The sequence below is a fragment of the Halichoerus grypus genome, chromosome 8, assembly GCF_964656455.1.
Source record: "Halichoerus grypus chromosome 8, mHalGry1.hap1.1, whole genome shotgun sequence".
NCBI classification, from domain to species: Eukaryota; Metazoa; Chordata; class Mammalia; order Carnivora; family Phocidae; genus Halichoerus; species Halichoerus grypus.
In genome coordinates this window covers 87,710,931-87,730,830 of record NC_135719.1, presented here as the reverse complement: position 1 = coordinate 87,730,830, position 19,900 = coordinate 87,710,931, and the positions used below count along the sequence as shown (strand labels likewise).

At 35.6% G+C, this 19,900-nt stretch overlaps 1 protein-coding gene across 5 annotated transcripts in view; it reads right to left on the bottom strand.

Annotated features, from left to right (window-relative positions):
- G2E3 (G2/M-phase specific E3 ubiquitin protein ligase) overlaps nucleotides 1–19,900 on the bottom strand; it is a 60,548-nt gene that overhangs the window by 19,801 nt on the left and 20,847 nt on the right. For 3 of the 5 annotated variants that reach the window (XM_036093125.2, XM_036093124.2, XM_078053527.1), the window contains 6 exons: nucleotides 16,613–16,710; nucleotides 14,036–14,137; nucleotides 10,714–10,838; nucleotides 9,344–9,509; nucleotides 2,392–2,498; nucleotides 1,195–1,311 (listed from right to left, as the gene is read on the bottom strand). In XM_036093125.2, the coding sequence (XP_035949018.1) occupies nucleotides 1,195–1,311; nucleotides 2,392–2,498; nucleotides 9,344–9,509; nucleotides 10,714–10,838; nucleotides 14,036–14,137; nucleotides 16,613–16,710 (715 nt within the window). The remainder of the gene's footprint in view (nucleotides 1–1,194; nucleotides 1,312–2,391; nucleotides 2,499–9,343; nucleotides 9,510–10,713; nucleotides 10,839–14,035; nucleotides 14,138–16,612; nucleotides 16,711–19,900) is intronic. The other 2 variants (XM_036093127.2, XM_078053529.1) reach the window with 1 other exon arrangement.

The window sequence follows — 19,900 nt, the reverse complement described above, 5'->3', positions numbered from 1 at the left end:
CTTGCCATGTTAAGTAAGATTGTATAACAGGGATTAAAAATTTATTGAAATATCCTCCATAAACTCAACAAAACTGGATTTGTTACTATTTATTCTGCATCTTAAAAAATGAAGATACTCTTGATTTCTGGTATCTAACACAGTATGGTGTATACATAGAAGGCACAAAATAATGGTAAAGATTAGAGCCAGTATCTACTGCCATTACAAAAGAATCAATAATTTTAAATATTAAACACTTTTTATAGTGATCCAAAAGAACACTGTTAGATTACTTTAGTTAAATTAAGCTCTAGAACAGTGCCATCCAATAGAAATACAATGCAAGTCATTTAATGAATTTAAATTTTTCTAGCGACCTGATTAAAAGAAACAGGTGAAATGAATTTCAACATTCATTCATTTTACTTGACATGTAATCAATATAAAAAGATATATATATCTTTATATATATATATATATATAACAAGATACTCTTAGTTCTTTTTGTCTTACTATTATGGGCTGAATTGTGTTCCCTCCAAATTCATAAGTTGAAGTCCTAAAACCCAGTACACCTCACTATGTCACTGTATTTGGAGATAGGGCCTTTAAAGAGATAATTAAGAAAATGAGGTCATATGGGTGGGCCCTAATTTAATATGACTGGTGTCCTTATACGAAAAGGAGATTAGGACACGACAGAGGGACAATTATGTGAGGACACAGCTAGCAGGGAACCATGTACAAGCCAAGGAGAGAGGCTTCAGAAGAAATAAAACCTGCCGATACCTCTATCTTGAACTTCTAGTCTCTAGGATTGTTAGAAAACAAGTATCTGTTGTTATAGCAGCCATAGCAAATTAAGACAGTGAGTCTTCACTGTGCATATCACACTTATAACACCTCTCAATTTGGAATAGCCACATTTCAAGTGCTCAATAGCCACATGTGGCCAGTGGCTACCACATAGGGCAGTGCAGCTCTAGAAAATGAAGCCTCATGAAAATACACCACAGAAAAAAGTTACAACTATGCTGATAGCAATAATTTCTCTGTAAACAGATGTCAACATGTATTTAATAAATATACTTCCTCTCAAGTTAAAACTTCAAACATCCTAAGAGCAAAACTACATTTCATTAACTAGAAAACTACTTCCTCAGCTGACAGTTTAAATAAGTACAATAAGCACAACTGGACTTCCCAATATACCTATCAGGTGCGTTATAGTCTCGCCCTTCTTTGCAACGACATCTTCGGACATCACAATGCTCATAGTGCTGCAGAAGTTCTTGATAAGCATTTTCCTCTAATTCCCAAGATGCATCTCTGTAAATGAAGAAAGATATAAAATACACTTTGAACTAAAATGTTACATAAAAGGATTAGTTATGAAATCTAAAAACAAAAACTTTTCACATACTTAGGAACAAGGATAAAACTTTTTCTTTTTAGGATTAATCATTCTCTTCAAGATATAAATCTATTAGTGTCATTTTATCCTGCAGTTAATTATTCTCACAGTGAATTTTCAAATGTTAAATGAAAAATTAGATATTTTCGGGGCGCCTGGGTGGCTCAGTCGTTAAGCGTCTGCCTTCGGCTCAGGTCTTGATCCCAGGGTTCTGGGATCGAGCCCTACATCGGGCTCCCTGCTCAGCGGGAAGCCTGCTTCTCTTTCTCCCACTCCCCCTGCTTGTGTTCCCTCTCTCGCTGTGTATCTGTCAAATAAATAAATAAAATCTTTAAAAAAAAATTTTCTAAAACTTACATTTTCCTAATATTTTACTTCTAATCTTTAAATTTCAAGTTTAGTAACATTATTTCTGGATTCCTCATCTTTAAGTATTAAGAAAATCCTTGTTAGGGCGCCTGGGTGGCTCAGTCGGTTAAGCATCTGCCTTCGGCTCAGGTCATGATCCCAGGGTCCTGGGATCGAGCCCCGCATCGGGCTCTCTGCTCAGCAGGGAGCCTGCTTCTCCCTCTCCTTCTGCCTGCCACTCTGCCTACTTGGGATCCCTCTCTCTCTCTGTGTCAAATAAATAAATAAAATCTTAAAAAAAAAAAAAAAGAAAATCCTTGTTATACATTTTAAACCACATCGTGATTCTCTTAATTTATACATGCCATTTTGAAGTCTATTATATTGTGTATAAGTCAATCAATTAATATTGTACACAATTGAAGTATTTATTAAAGAGACTATAACTCCACTAATGAGACATTAAAGTCACAGTCCCTGCTCTCAAGAACTAGCAATCTGGGAAGAAGGAGGCAGTGGTAGGGACAGGTTTATATTTCCCCATTTAAGATGACTGCTTCTCTATGACAGACATAAGTGATTACTTCCATTGTTATTAAATCCTACATGTAAATTATCTTTTTGTCAAAAGGCTAAATGGTACTCACTTTTCAGGAATATGAATTCCCATTCTCAGCATCTCTTTCTGAAATATATCACTATTATTGCATATTGTGCATCTAAAGAAAAACACTCCTGCATTTATTGCTTGAACCTACAGTGGAAAACAGAAAATCTATTGTTAACAATTTAACACGGTATCAGGTCATAAATTATAATAGCTAACAGAACATGTCCTACTTTTCACTTAATATATTAGGAAAACATTTTCTATGCTAGTTCTCAAGCTTTGATAAACGAAGTTATTCTACTGCTAAAATTTTGAGATCTTTTTTCCCCAATGATAAAAAAATTAAGTTAAAGAATTGGCTGTTTTTAGCTTTACATCTATCTTTCTCAACCTTTTTATCCAATGTCATTTCTGTCCCCACATATCATGTTGTTCATCACTCTTAGTGAATAAAACAGTAAAAATATTGAACTACTTCAACTAGGAGGGATATTTAAATAAGTGTTACTATAAAACATCCTTGGTTCTGTTTTTAATTCAATCTCTAAGCTAGTTTTCTTCCTAAAAGGGGAGAAATATAGAACCTACTCTCACTGCTTCAGCAAATATAAATACAGAACCAGCAGGCAGAGGGTACTCAGGAACAGAAAACTATAAACCTACTAGAAAGAGTAGCCAATCCCCAATAAAAAAAAAAAAACTAGTAGCACACATTTAACAATTATTTAACCCTACTGTGTAAGTAGCAAACACTATGCTATATACCAAAAAGAGAAACAAAATAACTTAGATCCTACTTCAAGGAATAATTGTGAGATACAATTATAATACTTTATAAAAGTGTGGTGTGTGTTTGTGTGTGTGTGTGTGTGTGTTTTAAAGTATATACATGGAAGAGAAAGGAATAAGTACCTAAGGCTGCGTAAGAGCCTGACAAAAATGTCACAGGAATGGCAAGGTCAAAGCTAAGTTTGGAAGAGGAAACAAAGGTTTGTCAGGAAAACAGGACAAAAGGCATTACAAGGATAGGGAATTGCACATATCAAGTCTCCATGGCAAGAGAGAGCACAATGTGATCAGGGAACTAATTAATAATATGCTTAGGGATTACGTGATGGCAATTACATTACATGTCTAACTCAGTAATGAGGTTAGACAGGGAAATCAAAGCCAGTATTAATAGAATAAGGTATGCAGGAGAAAAGGCCAGTTAGTAGGCCCCTTCAAAAGTCTAGTTTTGTTTTTTTTTTTTTAAGTGTCTAAAGTTAAATCACAGAGGGTTTTAGGCAGAGGTTAGCAACAAAAAAAAGATACACAAAAAATATCTATTAGGTAGACCTGATATACTTGGGAATAGTTTATGAATGATAAAGAAAACAAAAGAATTCAGGTTCAAAGAACACTAGTAGCGGGGTGCCTGGCTGGCGTGGTCGAAAAAGCATGCGACTCCTGGGTCTTGGGGTCATGGGTTTGTGCCCCATATTGGATGTAGAGATTACTTAAATAAATTAAAATAAAAACAAAAACAAAAAGTGGGACACACAAAGAATGTCAGAGGAAAGCAACAAGTTACTGAACTCTCTGAACCTAACGGGCCTTTAGGAGTAATTGGACACAGATATTAAGATCGTAGTAAATAGATATGATACAAGGGAGTGTCTAATATGGAGGAAAAAAACAACATAGGGCATAAGGAAGATACAAGACCACTGCAATGATGGAGAAATCCAAACTGAACAATAGTGGCAATTCTCTATATACACAGAATGAAGTTCCCATCAGCTTTAAAATATTAATCTGCACTCTCTCCGTATAAAATTCCAATGAATATACCATTGCAGAGGTCACAAATGATGAAATATGCTTAACTATATATAATTCTCAAGCTATTGCATAGGACTGTTCTTCCTTCAAGTCTTATATTAATGAAGTTTAGAGATTAAAAAAATTTTTCTTTGGGTATTGTTATGTAATAGGGTAGACTCCATTTACTATTTCAGTTAAGACTTGTTTGACAGAATGGAAAAGGCACTGCAGCTCCTTTACAGAACATGACTCAAGAATTATTTCTAACTGGTCTCTAATCAGGTTAACAATTGCATGTTCATATTTAGGTCACAGACAGGTGTCCATGTGGCTGTGATTTTATATTATATTTGCATAAAGTAGACCTACATTTTTGTAAGTAATATTGACTTTTTAATGACACGATTAGAAATTTGGTATCTTCAGTGCTCACAAAAAAGCCCTATGAATACTAGAGTCAAGTTTGAGAACCTCTCTGTGTTTCATTACTAACAAATAACTGAAGCAAGTCTTTTTTATTTTTCTTATTTGTTGAATGAGGCAAATCTTAATTTGAAAAATAACATGCGCTTATAAAATTAACAAGATAATAGATTTGGCAGCAATTACATTCATTCAAATATAAACTCTTAAGATAAATTACTTTTGTAAAATTCTCATACAGTGTTAACTTCTTTCTCATTAGGTAAAGATAACTTTTCATGATATTTATGAACTGCACTCCCCGGATACTTTTACGAACACTTCTTTATAAGAACTAACAGAATTTATGAAATTTACCCAACAAAACAGGCTCCATCCTGACACTTTTAACAGAATAATCCTAAATATAAAAAAGTTCGAGGCTCATGCAAAAAAAATACAAAGTAATCACTCTAATGTTTTTCTTTACCCAAATCATGTTTTTATTAATAAAACAAGTAAAAACGGATTTATCAATCTTCACACAGAACTGCAGGTGAAGGCGTAGTTTTAAAACAAAATGCACCATATACGTAAGGGCTTTGGTTCTGGTCTAATTAACTAGGATTGTCATTCTTCTTCCCATATACCAGATGCAAAGCCTAGAAGTCAAGGCTTTGACATTCATATAGATCACCTGTAATAATCCTACTTATTTAAAAAATATCTATTTACAGACATCTACAGGGGATGACAGTCACCATTATCTCCTACCTTTTGTTACATTTTTAGCACTTCCCTTCACCCCATTGTAAGCATAGATATGTAATTTCATAATTCTGATTTTTTTTTAAATGTATAGTTCTTTTTCTTGATTTCATTTAGTTATATACATTCTTGGCCATATTTACTTTCTTTATAAAAATAAATCAACAAAATAAAGAGATGGCTTGAGGTTGCTTCAGTGTTCAAGTTTGCTTTTCTTTTTTCCAGCTTTTCTTCAGTTGTCCTAAATATGACTAGTCTCATTTTGTAAGTACACATGATACTGCCACCAAGTCAGGTTTAGATACTGATGGTCCCAACAGTAAGGCATTTAAACTTCTCCAGAAACCAAGGCTATAGCTACTGCTGCTATTGCTGGTTTTGAAACCCCAATTACCCCAATAGTAATCTCTTGTGAAAATTCTGTGGGACACCAGGCAGATGAAGCCAGCTTAACCTTGTTGCTCCGTCAGTGGGTTAAAAATCTTTTAAGCTTCCCTGTGGAAGATTAACACTGTATTGTGTCACCCACTGCTAAAGTCAATATATAGTGTGACTTTATAGACATAAGTCTTGTAGTATTTCCTGCAATTCACTGGGCATCATCTGTCTGTATGTCTTCACGGAACATCGGCACTCATGAGGGCAAAGTACAGAATAAGTAGAGGAAAGTTATTTTGTGCAGTTTCATTTCACTGAAGTTTTTTATTTTAAGGCACTGCTTCTCTCAGGTAAGGCTTAAAAAGGGACATGATTGTGCTTAATCACTAAAAGGAGAAAAGAAAATCAGTTAACAAAAGACTATTACACTATACATAGAAATAGAAGAAAATAATAAAGAAGAAAAGAAATCACTTAAAATCAAGAGACAGGTACAGTAGGAAAAGCTTTGGGGTATTTCACTACATGTTTTTACAGACAATGCATGCTGCTTTCCTTTTCATCTTTAGACCCTGGATGCTGGCTTCACAGAGTGGAGACATTTTTAAGGAAGACAAAGACAAGGCCAAGAGTACCACGAAATCATGAAGTTTTCCCCCTGTCCATTGGCACCAGGAGTCAGCAGTTTTTAAAGAGTTAAACCTTGTTTCTTTTCTTCATGTAAGTAGTGTTTCACCTAAAGCTTTAAAAAAAAAAAAAAAAGAAAGAAAGGCATGGGGTGCCTGGGTGGCTCAGTCAGTTAAGTGGCCAACTTTTTATTTCAGCTCAGGTCATGATCTCAGGGTCCTGGGATCAAGCCCCATGTTGGGCTCCATGCTCAGCAGGGAGTCTGCTTGAGGATTCTCTCTCCCTGTTCTCCCTTTGTCCCTCCCCCTACTCACACTCTCGCTCCCAATAAACAAATCTTTAAAAAAAGACAAAGAAAACCACTGTTCTATTTCTTCCTCTTATCAAAATTCAGTAGTGACATGAGGGGGAAAAGGTATTGGGCACTGGGTGTTATATGCTAGTGATGAATCACTAAATTCTACTCCTGAAAGATATAGTACACTATATCTTAACTAACTTGAATTTAATTAAAAAAAAAAAAAAGGTACTGGGAATACCTAGGCATTAATACATTGAGAATTATCCACAATGGGCTACTGGTAATACTGTACATGGTTAGGCAGCAGACAATCAAGTCTTTCAGCAGATTACCTTTCATGTGATGAATTTCAACTGCTCATGACATTAGATTGAGGTATTATTAGCTCCGTGGGCTGACATTTAACATTAGCACACCACCATCTTGCCGTACCTTCAATTTGACAAAATCCTATGAGGCAGTGGAACTTTGATGACAGACTAGTTTCTTGAACTTCAAATGTGATTTTAGAGATATAGGGCCTTTTGGCTCAGAAACGCCTTGGTATCTTACACTGTTCACAACAGATTAAGGCTGTTAAGAATGGTTCAAAGAAATACAGGCAGTACAACACAACTGAGACCCCTCATCATTTTCTGTGTCTTGAGTCCTTGGTGTTTTGATGGTGGACCTTTGATCTTTGGGTTTTGGTGGTACGGGATCTACAAATCCAATATTGTCATAAAAGTTATGAACAGCGCTAAAAAATAAAATGTGGTCCTCGGGCGTGAAAAAGATAATTTCTTTGGTTAATGTCAGTGTCAGTCTGGAGTTGTCTATTACAGATTCTCAACTGCTGCCTTTCTTTGAGTGAAGGTACTTGGGATATAGAATTTGATCTTTTCAGGTGCCTTTGAGTTAGATTATTTTCCATTTCATTGACCTCAGATTTTAGTTTATCCAGCTTTTTCTTTTGAATCTCAAATTCTCTTTGAAGTCGTTCCATTCTGGCCTTTTGGTGTACCAATAGAGCTTGAGTGTAGACAGCAGCATCAGATCCCATACTCAACCTCTGTGCTTCACTCATTCTATCCACATGTGCTTTATTATAAAGTAGGGTCCATGAGGTGCTGAATATTCTGTTTCTACATAATGATCAGGATGGCTTAGAAGATTTTTAAGTTCAAAGGCAGGGGATACCACCCCTGGTTAAACTGCAGGGGTTTACTAGGATAAACTGTAATTTTGAAAGTATATTTTGTACTAGGTTGAGTGATCACTACTTGAGAAGAAGTTGCATAATTATTGCCTATCGTTCGACTCACTCATGTACTTTGACTATTATTAGTACTTTTAAGACTTTCTTGAAATATAAGAGGATTTACAACATCTCCTAAATTTAAAAAATACTTTTGTGAATAACCTGTAATCAATAACATTTTATTTTACTAAACAATAATAAAAGCCAAGCTCTAAAAAAAAGTGTTAAACTTAATTAAATCCTTTGTTATTGGGCATTCTATTAACTGTAACTGTCTCTCAGTTGGCACTTTCATACATGTACACTATTGTATTTGATGTTATCAATAAGTGAGATCTTTTTAAAAATCTTCAAGAATCTTCTGAATCAAATAAATATTAAAGTGTTTAATGTTATGTGTTTCATGATATTTACTTAAAAACTTGTCATCGGGTGCGCCTGGGTGGCTCAGCTGGCTAAGCGTCTGTCTTCAGCTCAGGTCATGATCCTGGGGTCCTAAGTCTTGCTCCCTGCTCAGTGGGGAGTCTGCTTCTCCTCCTCCCTCTGCCCTTCCCCCCGCTCATGCGCGCTCTCTCTCTCAAATAAATAAAATCTTTTAAAAAAACAAAACAAAACAAAAAAAGGGGCACCTGGGTGGCTCAGTCATTAAGCGTCTGCCTTTGGCTCAGGTCATGAAATCGAGCCCCGTATCGGGCTCCCTGCTCGGCGGGAAGCCTGCTTCTCCCTCTCCCACTCCCCCTGCTTGTGTTCCCTCTCTCGCTGTATCTATCTCTGTCAAATGAATAAATAAAATCTTTAAAAAAAAAAAAACAAAAAAAACCCCCAAAAACCGGTCATCAGGTTTGACATACAAGGTGGCTTTCAAAAAGAATACCTTTAATTCATTAAACAGTAATCAGTCCCTGTCAAGAAGCTGTGATAAAGTGTTTACATAGTTTTTTTTTTTAAAGGCCTCAACATTTAAATATCTTAGCTTCCAGTTAAATTAATCATTTCACATATCTTAGTTTTCTAAGCTTAAATATGTAAATGAAGTTGGGAATTAAATCTGTGTTTTATTCATTGTGAAATACAGACAAAATCTTAGGTTAAAACAGTAAAAACTTTTAAGTGTAAATATACATTAAAAGGTAGTGTTCTAAAGTATTTTAAAATATTAGTTGTACACTTCAATAGAGCAAATTTTATACGTAAAATATGCTTTGATAAAGCTGTTTTTAAGTTACAAGTAGAGGTAAAATACACAGGTCAACTCTTTACAATTTAAAATTCAAATCAGGGGTGCCTGGCTGGCTCAGTCAGAGGAACATGCAACTCTTGATAATGAGTCTGAGGCTCCCACTGGGTGTAAAGATTATGTAAATAAATAAGTAAATAAACCTTAATAAAATAAAATATAAAACAAATTAAAATTCAAATCAGCTAGGAACAAATTTTATATCAGATAAAGCTTACAAAATAACTTACCTGTAAACAGTCTCTATGAAACCAAGCATTCTTACAACAAGGACTTCGTAATATGCTGTAAGTTGGAATAGGCTCGATAAATTCCAAGCAAATGGTACATGGTAAGGAGTCTCTATAATTATTAGATGAAATTATTTGAACAGGTCGATGTTTCCAACAAAATGACCTAAAATGTAAATTATTTAAAAACAACATCTAATAAATTACAAAACACAATGAGACTACCATTACAATTCGCATTTATAAGCGGAAACTCATTTGTATCTCACTCATAATTAACCTACAAGACTGGAACTTTGGCACTCTTAATCAGTCTCACAAACTATGACCAAGGAGAGCAGGATTTTTATAATGTGAACCTTTTGGTGGTAAGACTTAACTCCTAGAGGGGCGCCTGGGTGGCTCAGTCGGTCAGGTGTCTGCCCTTGTCTCAGGTCATGATCCCAGCATCCTGGGATCGAGCCCCGCCTTGGGCTCCCTGCTCAGTGAGGAGCCTGCTTCTCCCTCTCCTCCCTGCTCCTGCTCTCTCTTGCTAGCTCTCTCTCAAATAAATAAAATCTTACAAAAAAAAAAAAAAAAAAAGACTTAACTCCTAGAATTTCAGTAACTGGTATTATGTTGAGAATCCTATGTAATATTGTTAGCAACACCATTATACTCAATATTGTACAAAATTAAAGGAACTTAAAAAGAAATATTTTAATTATGTAACATAAAATACAAATAAAAACTTATTCCAAACCCACTAAATTTAGTTCCATTTGCATTTTCTAAACTGCAGTTTTGTACATGCTAACAATCCATTAAATAGGTCAAGAACACAAAGACTAAAAGAAATAGAACACTCATAATATCAAATACTAAAATTCATAAATCTTGATGTTTAAAGCTGGATTCAGAAAGTAAATATTGTCAGGGGTACTCCAGGGCACAATATTTATTTTTTGGACTCCACCAAATCTAAATGCCTTCAATTTACTCAATGAGAAATACATATGGCTCTGTGGAAGAAGAGTGGACCATAATAAAGAGTGACATAAAAATCTAGAATTATGTAAGGTGGAAATTTTTACAAAATATTAATAAATTAACAATTTCATATTATATTCCAGAGCTGAAGATGAATATTAATTGTTAAGCCCATTCAATTCTGGCAATTCCCAAGACTTTGCAGATAGAGATGACTCCACAAAGGAGGGGGGAAGCAATTTTAAATATATATAAAACATATATGTAACATATATGTGTAAACTCACATGTGCAGCTCTGAAAAGAAATTTTACAAAGGATTTATATCATTGGCATATCCATACCCATTTTCCATTTTTCCTTAACATTCATCTTTCATATTCAACAATTAATTAACTTACGCAAAATTGCCAGTAAATTGGAAAATACATTCTCTCTGAAGTCCACATGGGAAATGATAACTTCGTTTACATCGGGGTGCAACACATCCAATTGAAGCACCAGTTTTCTTGCAAATACAGCATTTCTAGAAGAAAATATGAAAACAGAGGTCATAACATACAAAATCTGAGTAATATAGTATGACCAAGTTATAAATGAATATTCCTGTGGGGAGTCTGAAAATTATTTTCATCATACAACAGCTATGATGACAGTTTATTAAAGCAATTTCTGAAAAAACTGTTCTACCCAGAAACAGTCTAAAGACACTAAAGATTCACTCCTATAACAATTTCTGGTAAAAGAGTCATCTCTAATCTAACATGTGGGTGGGACAGAGAAGCTTTTCCTTCCTACCTGGCTAAAATATTTTCAACTGAAGGGTTTTGTAAACATAATGGCTATACATTAAAGTCTCAAATCTCAATAAAAAAACACATAAATAGGAAATATTCATCAAGGAAAACAGCAAAACAATATTAAAAACCAATCTGTGAAAAAAGTCAGCTAGGATCACCGTATCCTAACCAAATGAAAAAGTGAGATTATGACTTGAGCCAAAACCAAGAGTGGGACACTTAGGTGACTGAGCCACCCAAGTGCCCCAGAAATAGAGTCTTTGTAAATGTAATTAAGTTAAAGATCTCAAGATGAAACCATCCTGGATTTAGGGTGGTCCCTAATCAAATGATTGGTGTCCTTCTAAGTGAAAGGAGAGGGAAATTTAAGACACATACTCACAGAGGGGAAGACCATGTGAACATGTGCAGCTGGAAGCAGAGACTGGAGTTATGCTGTTACAAACCAAGGTTACCAGCAGCTGCCAGAAACTTGGAGAGAAGCGTGGAAAGGGATTCTCCCCTCACAGCTCCCAGAAAGAACCAATCCTTCTGACAGCTTGATTTGGAATTTCTAGTCTCCAGAATTGTGAGAACAAATTTCTGTTTTAAATGACTCGGTTTGCTGTAATTTATTATGGTAGCCCAAAGGAACCAAATACAATACCGCTGCCACTAACTAAAATATAACAGTGGTATAGGAATACAAAGACTATTAGATGATTCAAGCATTACTAAGATACAGAGCAGTATCTAAAATATCTTGGAACCCTTGAGATAGCCATTATAAAATGGTCACTGATGAAGGGATTATACAGTCTTATGCTGACCCATGAAATACCACTAGGTTATTGGAGAATACCTTGCCAACCTGAGGCTTTTCCAGTAAACTGACATACGGAACTCTAGCTTAATGTCGCAAATGGAGACAACTTCTTCAGGATAAAGATATTCTCAAAGGTTCAGAATAGGGGAGCCTGGGTGGCAGAGTCGGTTGAGCATCCGACTCCGTTTTGGCTCAGGTTATGATCTCAGTGTTGGGAGGATCAAGCCCCGAGTTGGGCTCCACGCTTGGTGCAGAACCTGGCTTGATATTCTCTCTCCCTCTCCCCCACCCCTCCTGCTGATGCACTCTCTCTCTCTAAAATAATCTGGGCACCTGGGTAGCTCAGATGGTTAAGCCATCTGCCTTCGGCTCAGGTCATGATCCCAGGGTCCTGGGATCAAGTCCCACACTGGGCTCCCTGCTCCCTGGGGAGCCTGCTTCTCCCTCTGTCTCTGCCTCGCTGTCTCTCATGAATAAATAAATAAAATCTTTAAAAAAAAATAGAAAATAAAATAAAATAAATAATCTTAAAAAAAAAAAAAAAGGTTCACAATATAGTCAGAGAGGATTCAGATGTTTTAAGAAAAAGATATTTCCAAACTGCACAGAGACCTTTTGAGGTCATCTTTCACCACAAGTTCACTATCATCAGGAGGTTGAGGAATTTTGATACTAATACTCTCACATAGTCCTTAGATAAATGCCACTGCTAACCTTTCTCCCAAGGTTTTCTCTTGTGTCCTACAGCCTTTATTTTACCATCTGGCCCCCAGCATCCTCAACATCTTCAAAAATAATTGCTTCCATTTTTTTTGCTTCAACTAAGATAAAGGTCTCTATATGCTTGCTTCCCTTACAGAATTTCTTGAGTGAAGCTACTTATTTTCCCATCCTCCTTTATTTTCATCCAGATTTGGCAAGGGTTGGGAGTAGGATATGGAAAAAGGCAAGGGGGACAATCAGAACATTATTTTAGTTCTCTGTTGCAGGTTGTAGGCCATAAATTTGCCTTCATACTTTAAAAAATCTGGTCCTTTGAGCCTAATGATATCTACCCTCTGTCACCTACTAGCTTCCTCCACACTTTGGCACCTTTCTCTAGCTTCCTCCACACTTTGGCACCTTTGGTATCTTAATTCTTGCTACCCCTTTGTAAACAACTTCGACATTGATGAGACAACCTTTCTTTGACAGTTATGATGTGTCCCTTCATCACTACTCCAGTGTAATAATGAATCCTGTCATCACCCAAAACTGCTCCACCACTGAAACCATCAGTTCCAGTTATATTCTCTGGACAAAATTCCCTGTACTTCCAACTTTCTCATTTTTTTTAACCTTCTCATTTTCTAACTCTCATTATTTTTTTTTTAAAGATTTTATTTATTTATTTGACAGAGAGAGAGACACAAGTGAGAGAGGGAACACAGCAGGGGGAATGGGAAAGGGAAAAGCAGGCTTTCCGCCAAGCAGGGAGCCAGATGCGGGGCTCGATCCCAGGACCCTGGGATCATGATCTGAGCCAAAGGCAGACACCTAACAACTGAGCCACCCAGGCACCCCTAACTCTCATTATTTCTACTCAGACCAGGTGGAAACCTACAATCCTTTCCTTGCATTATCCTGGAGAACATGAGAACACAATGAACAAAGGTACACAATGTCACAGAATGTCCACAAGAGGTGGAGATATCATAAATTACTGGTCTGCATAGCTGTGTAATTTCCACCTCAACCCATCATGCCAACCCAGCAACTGAGGTATAAGAATGAAAAGTGAACATCTGGGTTGACTCAGGATTAAAGGTTTGAAGAACAGCAGAGTGGAAGTATGGTCATAATTCGGATGGTAGGAGTGGGTGAAATGATAGATAGGTTGGAATAAAATAAGGAAGTGAAATCAGCACTGTCACATATATTATTCAGGGTTGGTTAACCTCGCTTTTATTTGCAAATACACAAAAAGTTCTTCTAAAATATACCTTATTTGACAAAAATAAGCCTTTGAACAAAAAATCAAAGTCTTATAAATTTCCAGTAGGGAAACGGATGGAAAAAACTTCCCTAGTATGATCATACTTATAGTATTTAGTGTAATGAGTAAAACAATTTACTTACCAGTTTAGAAGCCCTGTTCACTTCTTTCCTGATGTCTTCTATTAGAAAACCATAAACTCCTTCTTCTTCTTTACCTCTCTGCCAAATTCCACTTGACATCAACTATAAATATATTCTCAATTAGAAAATAGACCTTAAGAAACTAGTTTGAAATATATATAAATGTAAAATGTGTGAATATATAAATATATATGCATGTGTTTGTATATATTAATATACACACACATATAATATATATAATGTTCCAATAAAAAATGGACATAACTTGAATTTCAAGCACCTCTTATCTATAATAGTTATTTTTCATGGTCAAAGTAAGAGGCTACTCACATTCCTTGATTTGGAAGACATTGTACATTAACAGTTCATATAACCAAAGTGGTTTCTAAAAGTATTCCAGGAAATAACAGAAAAAGGAAGAATGCAAGGCAGAAAACATCTGTAATGAATGAATGAAGCTTTAGAAAAAAAGGCGATAAATACCGAAAGGTATAAATGTAATAATAGTAAACACTATGGCAATAATTCAGTTTATCAGTGATATTTCAGGCTAACTTTAAATGTAGCTGGATTCTGAATCATAAAAGGTGTATTTATGGAAGCCTATTGAATCATGGTTAACATAAATGTTTGAATTTTTAAATATCTTTTAACTTCAGTTTAAATATGTTAAGGAAATATGAATCAAAAAAATGGATGGAACTGTGAATAAGAAATCCTGGCTTGCAAACCAGGCTCTGTGTCCAACTTTCTGGAATTCTAGGCAAGTAATTTAATGTCCCTCACCTTAAACAACAAAAATAAAAACTGTACTAGATTGTCTCAAGTCTCGTTAAGCTCTAACATTCCATTACCATTTATAACATTACTGCATTTTCCTGTTCACAGTGAAATAGAATCTTGTAAGTGTTGAGCCTAGGGTGGGTATGTTTTGAATTATTACACTCATTAATGAAAAACAGAATACAAAGGAAAATTGATCAAATTAAATATATTAAATAATTCAAAGCTACTTCAAATTTGTGATTAGAGGATTATTTTAATCAATATAATATATCCTAGAGAAACAACAAAAAAAGTAGACATTACTTAAGAATTGGTTATGAAAAAAAAAAACCCAATTCTCCTAATTCTACTGCATAAAAAGTAAAATAAACTCTCAGAAAAATGAAAAGGTTTTCTTTGGTGATACAAAATATAAGACTTCCAACTTACAAATAAATTTGGAATGCCAAATTCATGTTCCCTTAAATCTTGGTACAAAGTAATTAGGTTCCTAGACAAGTCTAGAAGTCTATTTAACCCACAGGGTACTTGAGATACAAAACTATAGTCTTAGACAACCACCAAGAAATATGTTAGATGGTTTCTCAAGGAAGCATCTAGAGTTTTAACATGGATGCCGGGGTGGGTATAATAATAGATGTACAAATTTGTTGATACTTCTTCCTTTAAGAGACGGGGCCTAATTCCCTTCCCCTTGAATGTGGGCTAGACTTAATGACTCACTTCTAACAGAATAAAGTAAAAGTGACAGTAGTATGTGACTGTGAAGACTAGGTCATATGGTTCTATCTTGGTGTCTTGTCTGTACGTCCCTCCCTCCCTCTTTCATCACTTACTCTGGAAGAAGTCAGATGCCATGCTGTGAGTACCCTACAGGGGTACCCAGGAAGTAAGGAATAGAGGCCTCCTGCCAACAGGTAGTAGGTACTAATGCCAAAAGCCATGTGAGTGAGCCATCAGAGGTGGATCCTCCAGCCCAGTCTAACCTTCATATGACCGAACGCTGGCTGACATCTCACTTGAAACCTCATGAGAGCCCCTGAGCCAGAACTATCCAGTTCAGCCAATACCAGATTCCTGACCCTCAGAAAATGTTTGAGATAATAACTGTTTAAGCTGCTAAAATTCAGGATAATTTGTTAAGTGGCAATACATAACTCATACAGTATCAAGAAATATTGTGTCTATTAACTGCAGCCTTGGCAGGCTAAGGCAGTGATGGTGCCATTAAGATCTTAAGGCACAGATTTAGTGAGGTGAAAAGTTGGTGGAGGGAAGGGGAAACAAATGAGACACTAATTCTCAATATGAAATCACTTTTTCTTTCTTCTGAGTGACCCATAAATTCACCTATTTCCTTGTCCACAAATATTTACCACCTTTATTTAGAACTTTTCTTTCTAGGTTGTCTGCAAAATAAATACTTTCCTTCTCCTCCCTGAACCTTCAAACAACTCTTTTCTGAGATTTATCACTAGCAACAATGGAAACAAGAAAGTGGTAAAAAGATAACTCCCTTAGAGATCTAACCATTTTTTCCTTTTTTCATTTAGGCTCTAAAGGGTTAGGCAAAAATAAACAGATAATGATGACAGGTCTTCCCTCATACATACCAAATAATTTCACAATCTTAGAATTTGATAGATGAAAAACCTGATTTTACGTACAGGCAAAATGAGATCCAGAGAAGCAAAATGACTTATCCAATTCTCAGAAACCAGCCATCAAAATCTAACTGTCTTCTTTAGAAGAGTATCAAATTTCCAGCATTTAATTATAAATTATACTCACCAAACAATAGTAATGTACAGTGAGATTCCATTTCTCATTAGTTTTCTTTTCTCCATATTTATTAGGACAGTCATCATTTTTTCGACAAAAAACACAAGCTAACAGTGAAAAAAGTAAATAGATATAAAAATATTTTTAAATTTTTAAAATAAAACCTATGGAATTGGAGCTCTCAAGTGATGTATTCAATTCTTTCTGAGAGCAAATCACATTATATTATCAGTAACTTAAAATTTTTAACACTTATTTCTAAAGCAATAAACATCATTGTTTTAGACTTTACATTTTTAAATTAATTTTAATAATGAATTCCAGTGTATAATTAAAATGGCAACTTGTAGGGTAACATCACAGAAAATAATGGATTAGGAAACTCCAAAACTCTATCTCCCCACTAAAGCAACAAATTAAGCTGCCAAAAACTGTCAGAATCAACTTTTCAGAAATTCTGAAATCTAATTTTAAAACTTATAACAATGAGGAGAATGCTCAATAAAGAAACAGAATGGTAAATTCTGATAAGCACTCTGTAGCATTTTAACTTACCTGCCTACCATCCCCCACTCTCCAGCTGAGCAATGAATGGCCTTAGGTTCGATGGCCCATGTTCCAGGTTTGGATTGTCCAAGAGGAGATAAAATGAACCTTGTTCTTAAAGAAAAGTGATTGTGTGTTTTGATCTGCGTGGTGGATCCCTGAGGGATGGGCTCAGATGCTTGCCCTTGTTTTGCCTGCCTCAGAACTTTCTCTGTCAAAAGTGTTTAAGACAAATACACTAGATGAAGCAGCTTGGAGTTAAGGGTAACAGATAGGACAAGCAGGTGACAGATCAAAAGACCTACAAAAGAAGAAGCTGGGAAAAGGAGATACATGGGTAAATAAGGGCTTTGAAAAGCTCCCACAGATAACAGGGAATCTAGAGGACACATACATGCTCAAGGCTGGATGCGTGCTCAGAAAAGACCCCAGAAACCCTAAGCTTTCACCTCTGGCTGATCTTTATGTAAGCCAATATGAAAAAAGAAAGACCCCCAAATCAGTAACAATTTTAACCTTAAAGAGCTAGAAAAATAAGAGCATATTAAGCCAAAAGCTAGCAGAAGGAAGGAAAAAATAAACACTACAGCATAGATAAATGAAATAGAAAACAAAAACAAGAGAATCAATAAAAACTGAAGTTGGTTTTCTGAAAAGATCAACGAAACCGACAAAACTTTAGCCAGACTGACCTAGAGAAAAAGAGTAAATTCAACACTGAGGAAAAAGCTACAGAAATCAAAACAGTGTTGTAGTGGCATAAGGACAGTGATATAGATCAATAGAGGAAAAGAGGCCAGAAATAAACATATATATCTATGGTCAATTAATTTTGAACAAGAATGCCAAAGTCATTCATCAGGGAAAAACAGTCTCTTCAATAAGTGGTACTAGGACAGCTTGATAGCCACATGCAAGATAATGAAACCTAACCCCTGATACCATAAACAAAAATTAAATCAAAACAGATCAAAGATGGGGTGCCTTGGTGGCTCAGTCAGTTAAGTGTCTGACTCTTGATTTTGGCTCAGCTCATGATCTTGGGGTCCTGGGATCATGCCCCATATCAGGCTCTGTGCTAAGCGGGGAGTCTGCTTAAGATTCTCTGCCCCCCCGCCCCTCCCCCAGCTCGCAGTCTCTCCAATAAATAAATAAATCTTTTAAAAAGCACAACAGATCAAAGACCTAAACATAAGCACCAAAACTAAACTCATAGAAGAAAATATAGGGGTAAATCTTTATAACCTTGGACTGGCAATGGTTTCTTAGAGATCACATGAAACCAAGGGCAAAAGTAAAAATGAAAAAAAAGAAAATAAACTGGACTTCATCTAAGTTTTAAACTTTTATGCAAAGGACACTAAAGAGAGTGGAAAGACAATCTATAGAATGGGAGAATATATTTAGAAACCATATACCTGTTAAGGGTCTAGTGTCCAAAATGCACAAGAAATTCTTAGAACTCAACAACAAAACACAAACCAATTTTAAAATGGAGCAAATGATGTGAATAAACATTTTTCCAAAGAAAAAATATAAATAGCCAATAAGCATATTAAAAGATGTTTAATATCATTAATCAGGGAAATGCAAATCAAAACCACAATGAGATATTACTTCACATCCGTTAGGATGGCTATAATCAAAATGTCAAAAAATAACAAATGTTGGCAAGGATCTGGAAAAATAGGAATCCTCACACACTGCTGGTGGAAATGTAAAATGGTACAATGACTTAGGAAAAATAATTTGACAGTTCCTCAAAAACTTAAACATAGTTACTGTGTGACACAACAATTCCACTCCTGGGTATATATGCCAAAGAACTGAAAATGGATGTTCAAATACTTGTATACTAATATTTATAGCAGCACTGTTCTCAACAGCCAAAAAGGGAAAACAAACCAAGTATATATCAATGGATGGATGAATGGATAAATTAATATGTTATATCCATACAATGGAATATTATTCAGCTGTAAAAAGAAATGAAGTATTGATACCTACTACAACATGGATGAGCCTAGAAATATTATGCTAAGTAAAAGAAGCCAAGCACAAGAGGTCACATACTATATGACTCCATTTATATAATAGATTACATTATCCAGAATAGGTAAATCCACAGAGACAGACACAAAAGCGGATTGGTGGCTTCCAGGGACCAAGGAGAAGGGAAATGAAAAGTAACTGCTTAATGGGTAGTTTCCTTTGGGGATGATGAAAATGTTCTGGAACTAGATAGTGGTGATGGTTCTCACTCCCCCTGCTTGTGTTCCCTCTCTCACTGTGTCTCTCTCTGTCAAATAAATAAAATCTTTTAAAAAATAATAAAATAGTTAAAATGGTGAATTTTGGGGTGCCTGGGTGGCTCGGCCGTTAAGTGTCTGCCTTCGGCTCAGGTCATGATCCCGGGGTCCTGGGATCGAGCCCTGCATCTGGCTCCCTGCTGGGCGGGGAGCCTGCTTCTCCCTCTCCCACTCCCTCTGCTTGTGTTCCCTCTCTCGCTGTGTCTCTCTGTCAAATAAATAAATATAATCTTAAAAAAAAAAATGGTGAATTTTATGTTATGTGTACTTTATCATAACAATAATAGTTTTTAAAAGGCAAACTGTAGAGTCAGGAAGATCTGAGTTAAATCTTGGCACTACACTCTTGCTGTGTAACCTTGGACAAGTATAATTAAAAGGGTGTGGCAGGTACATATAACTGAATAGACATTAGTATAATTATCAATTTTTCTAACTTATG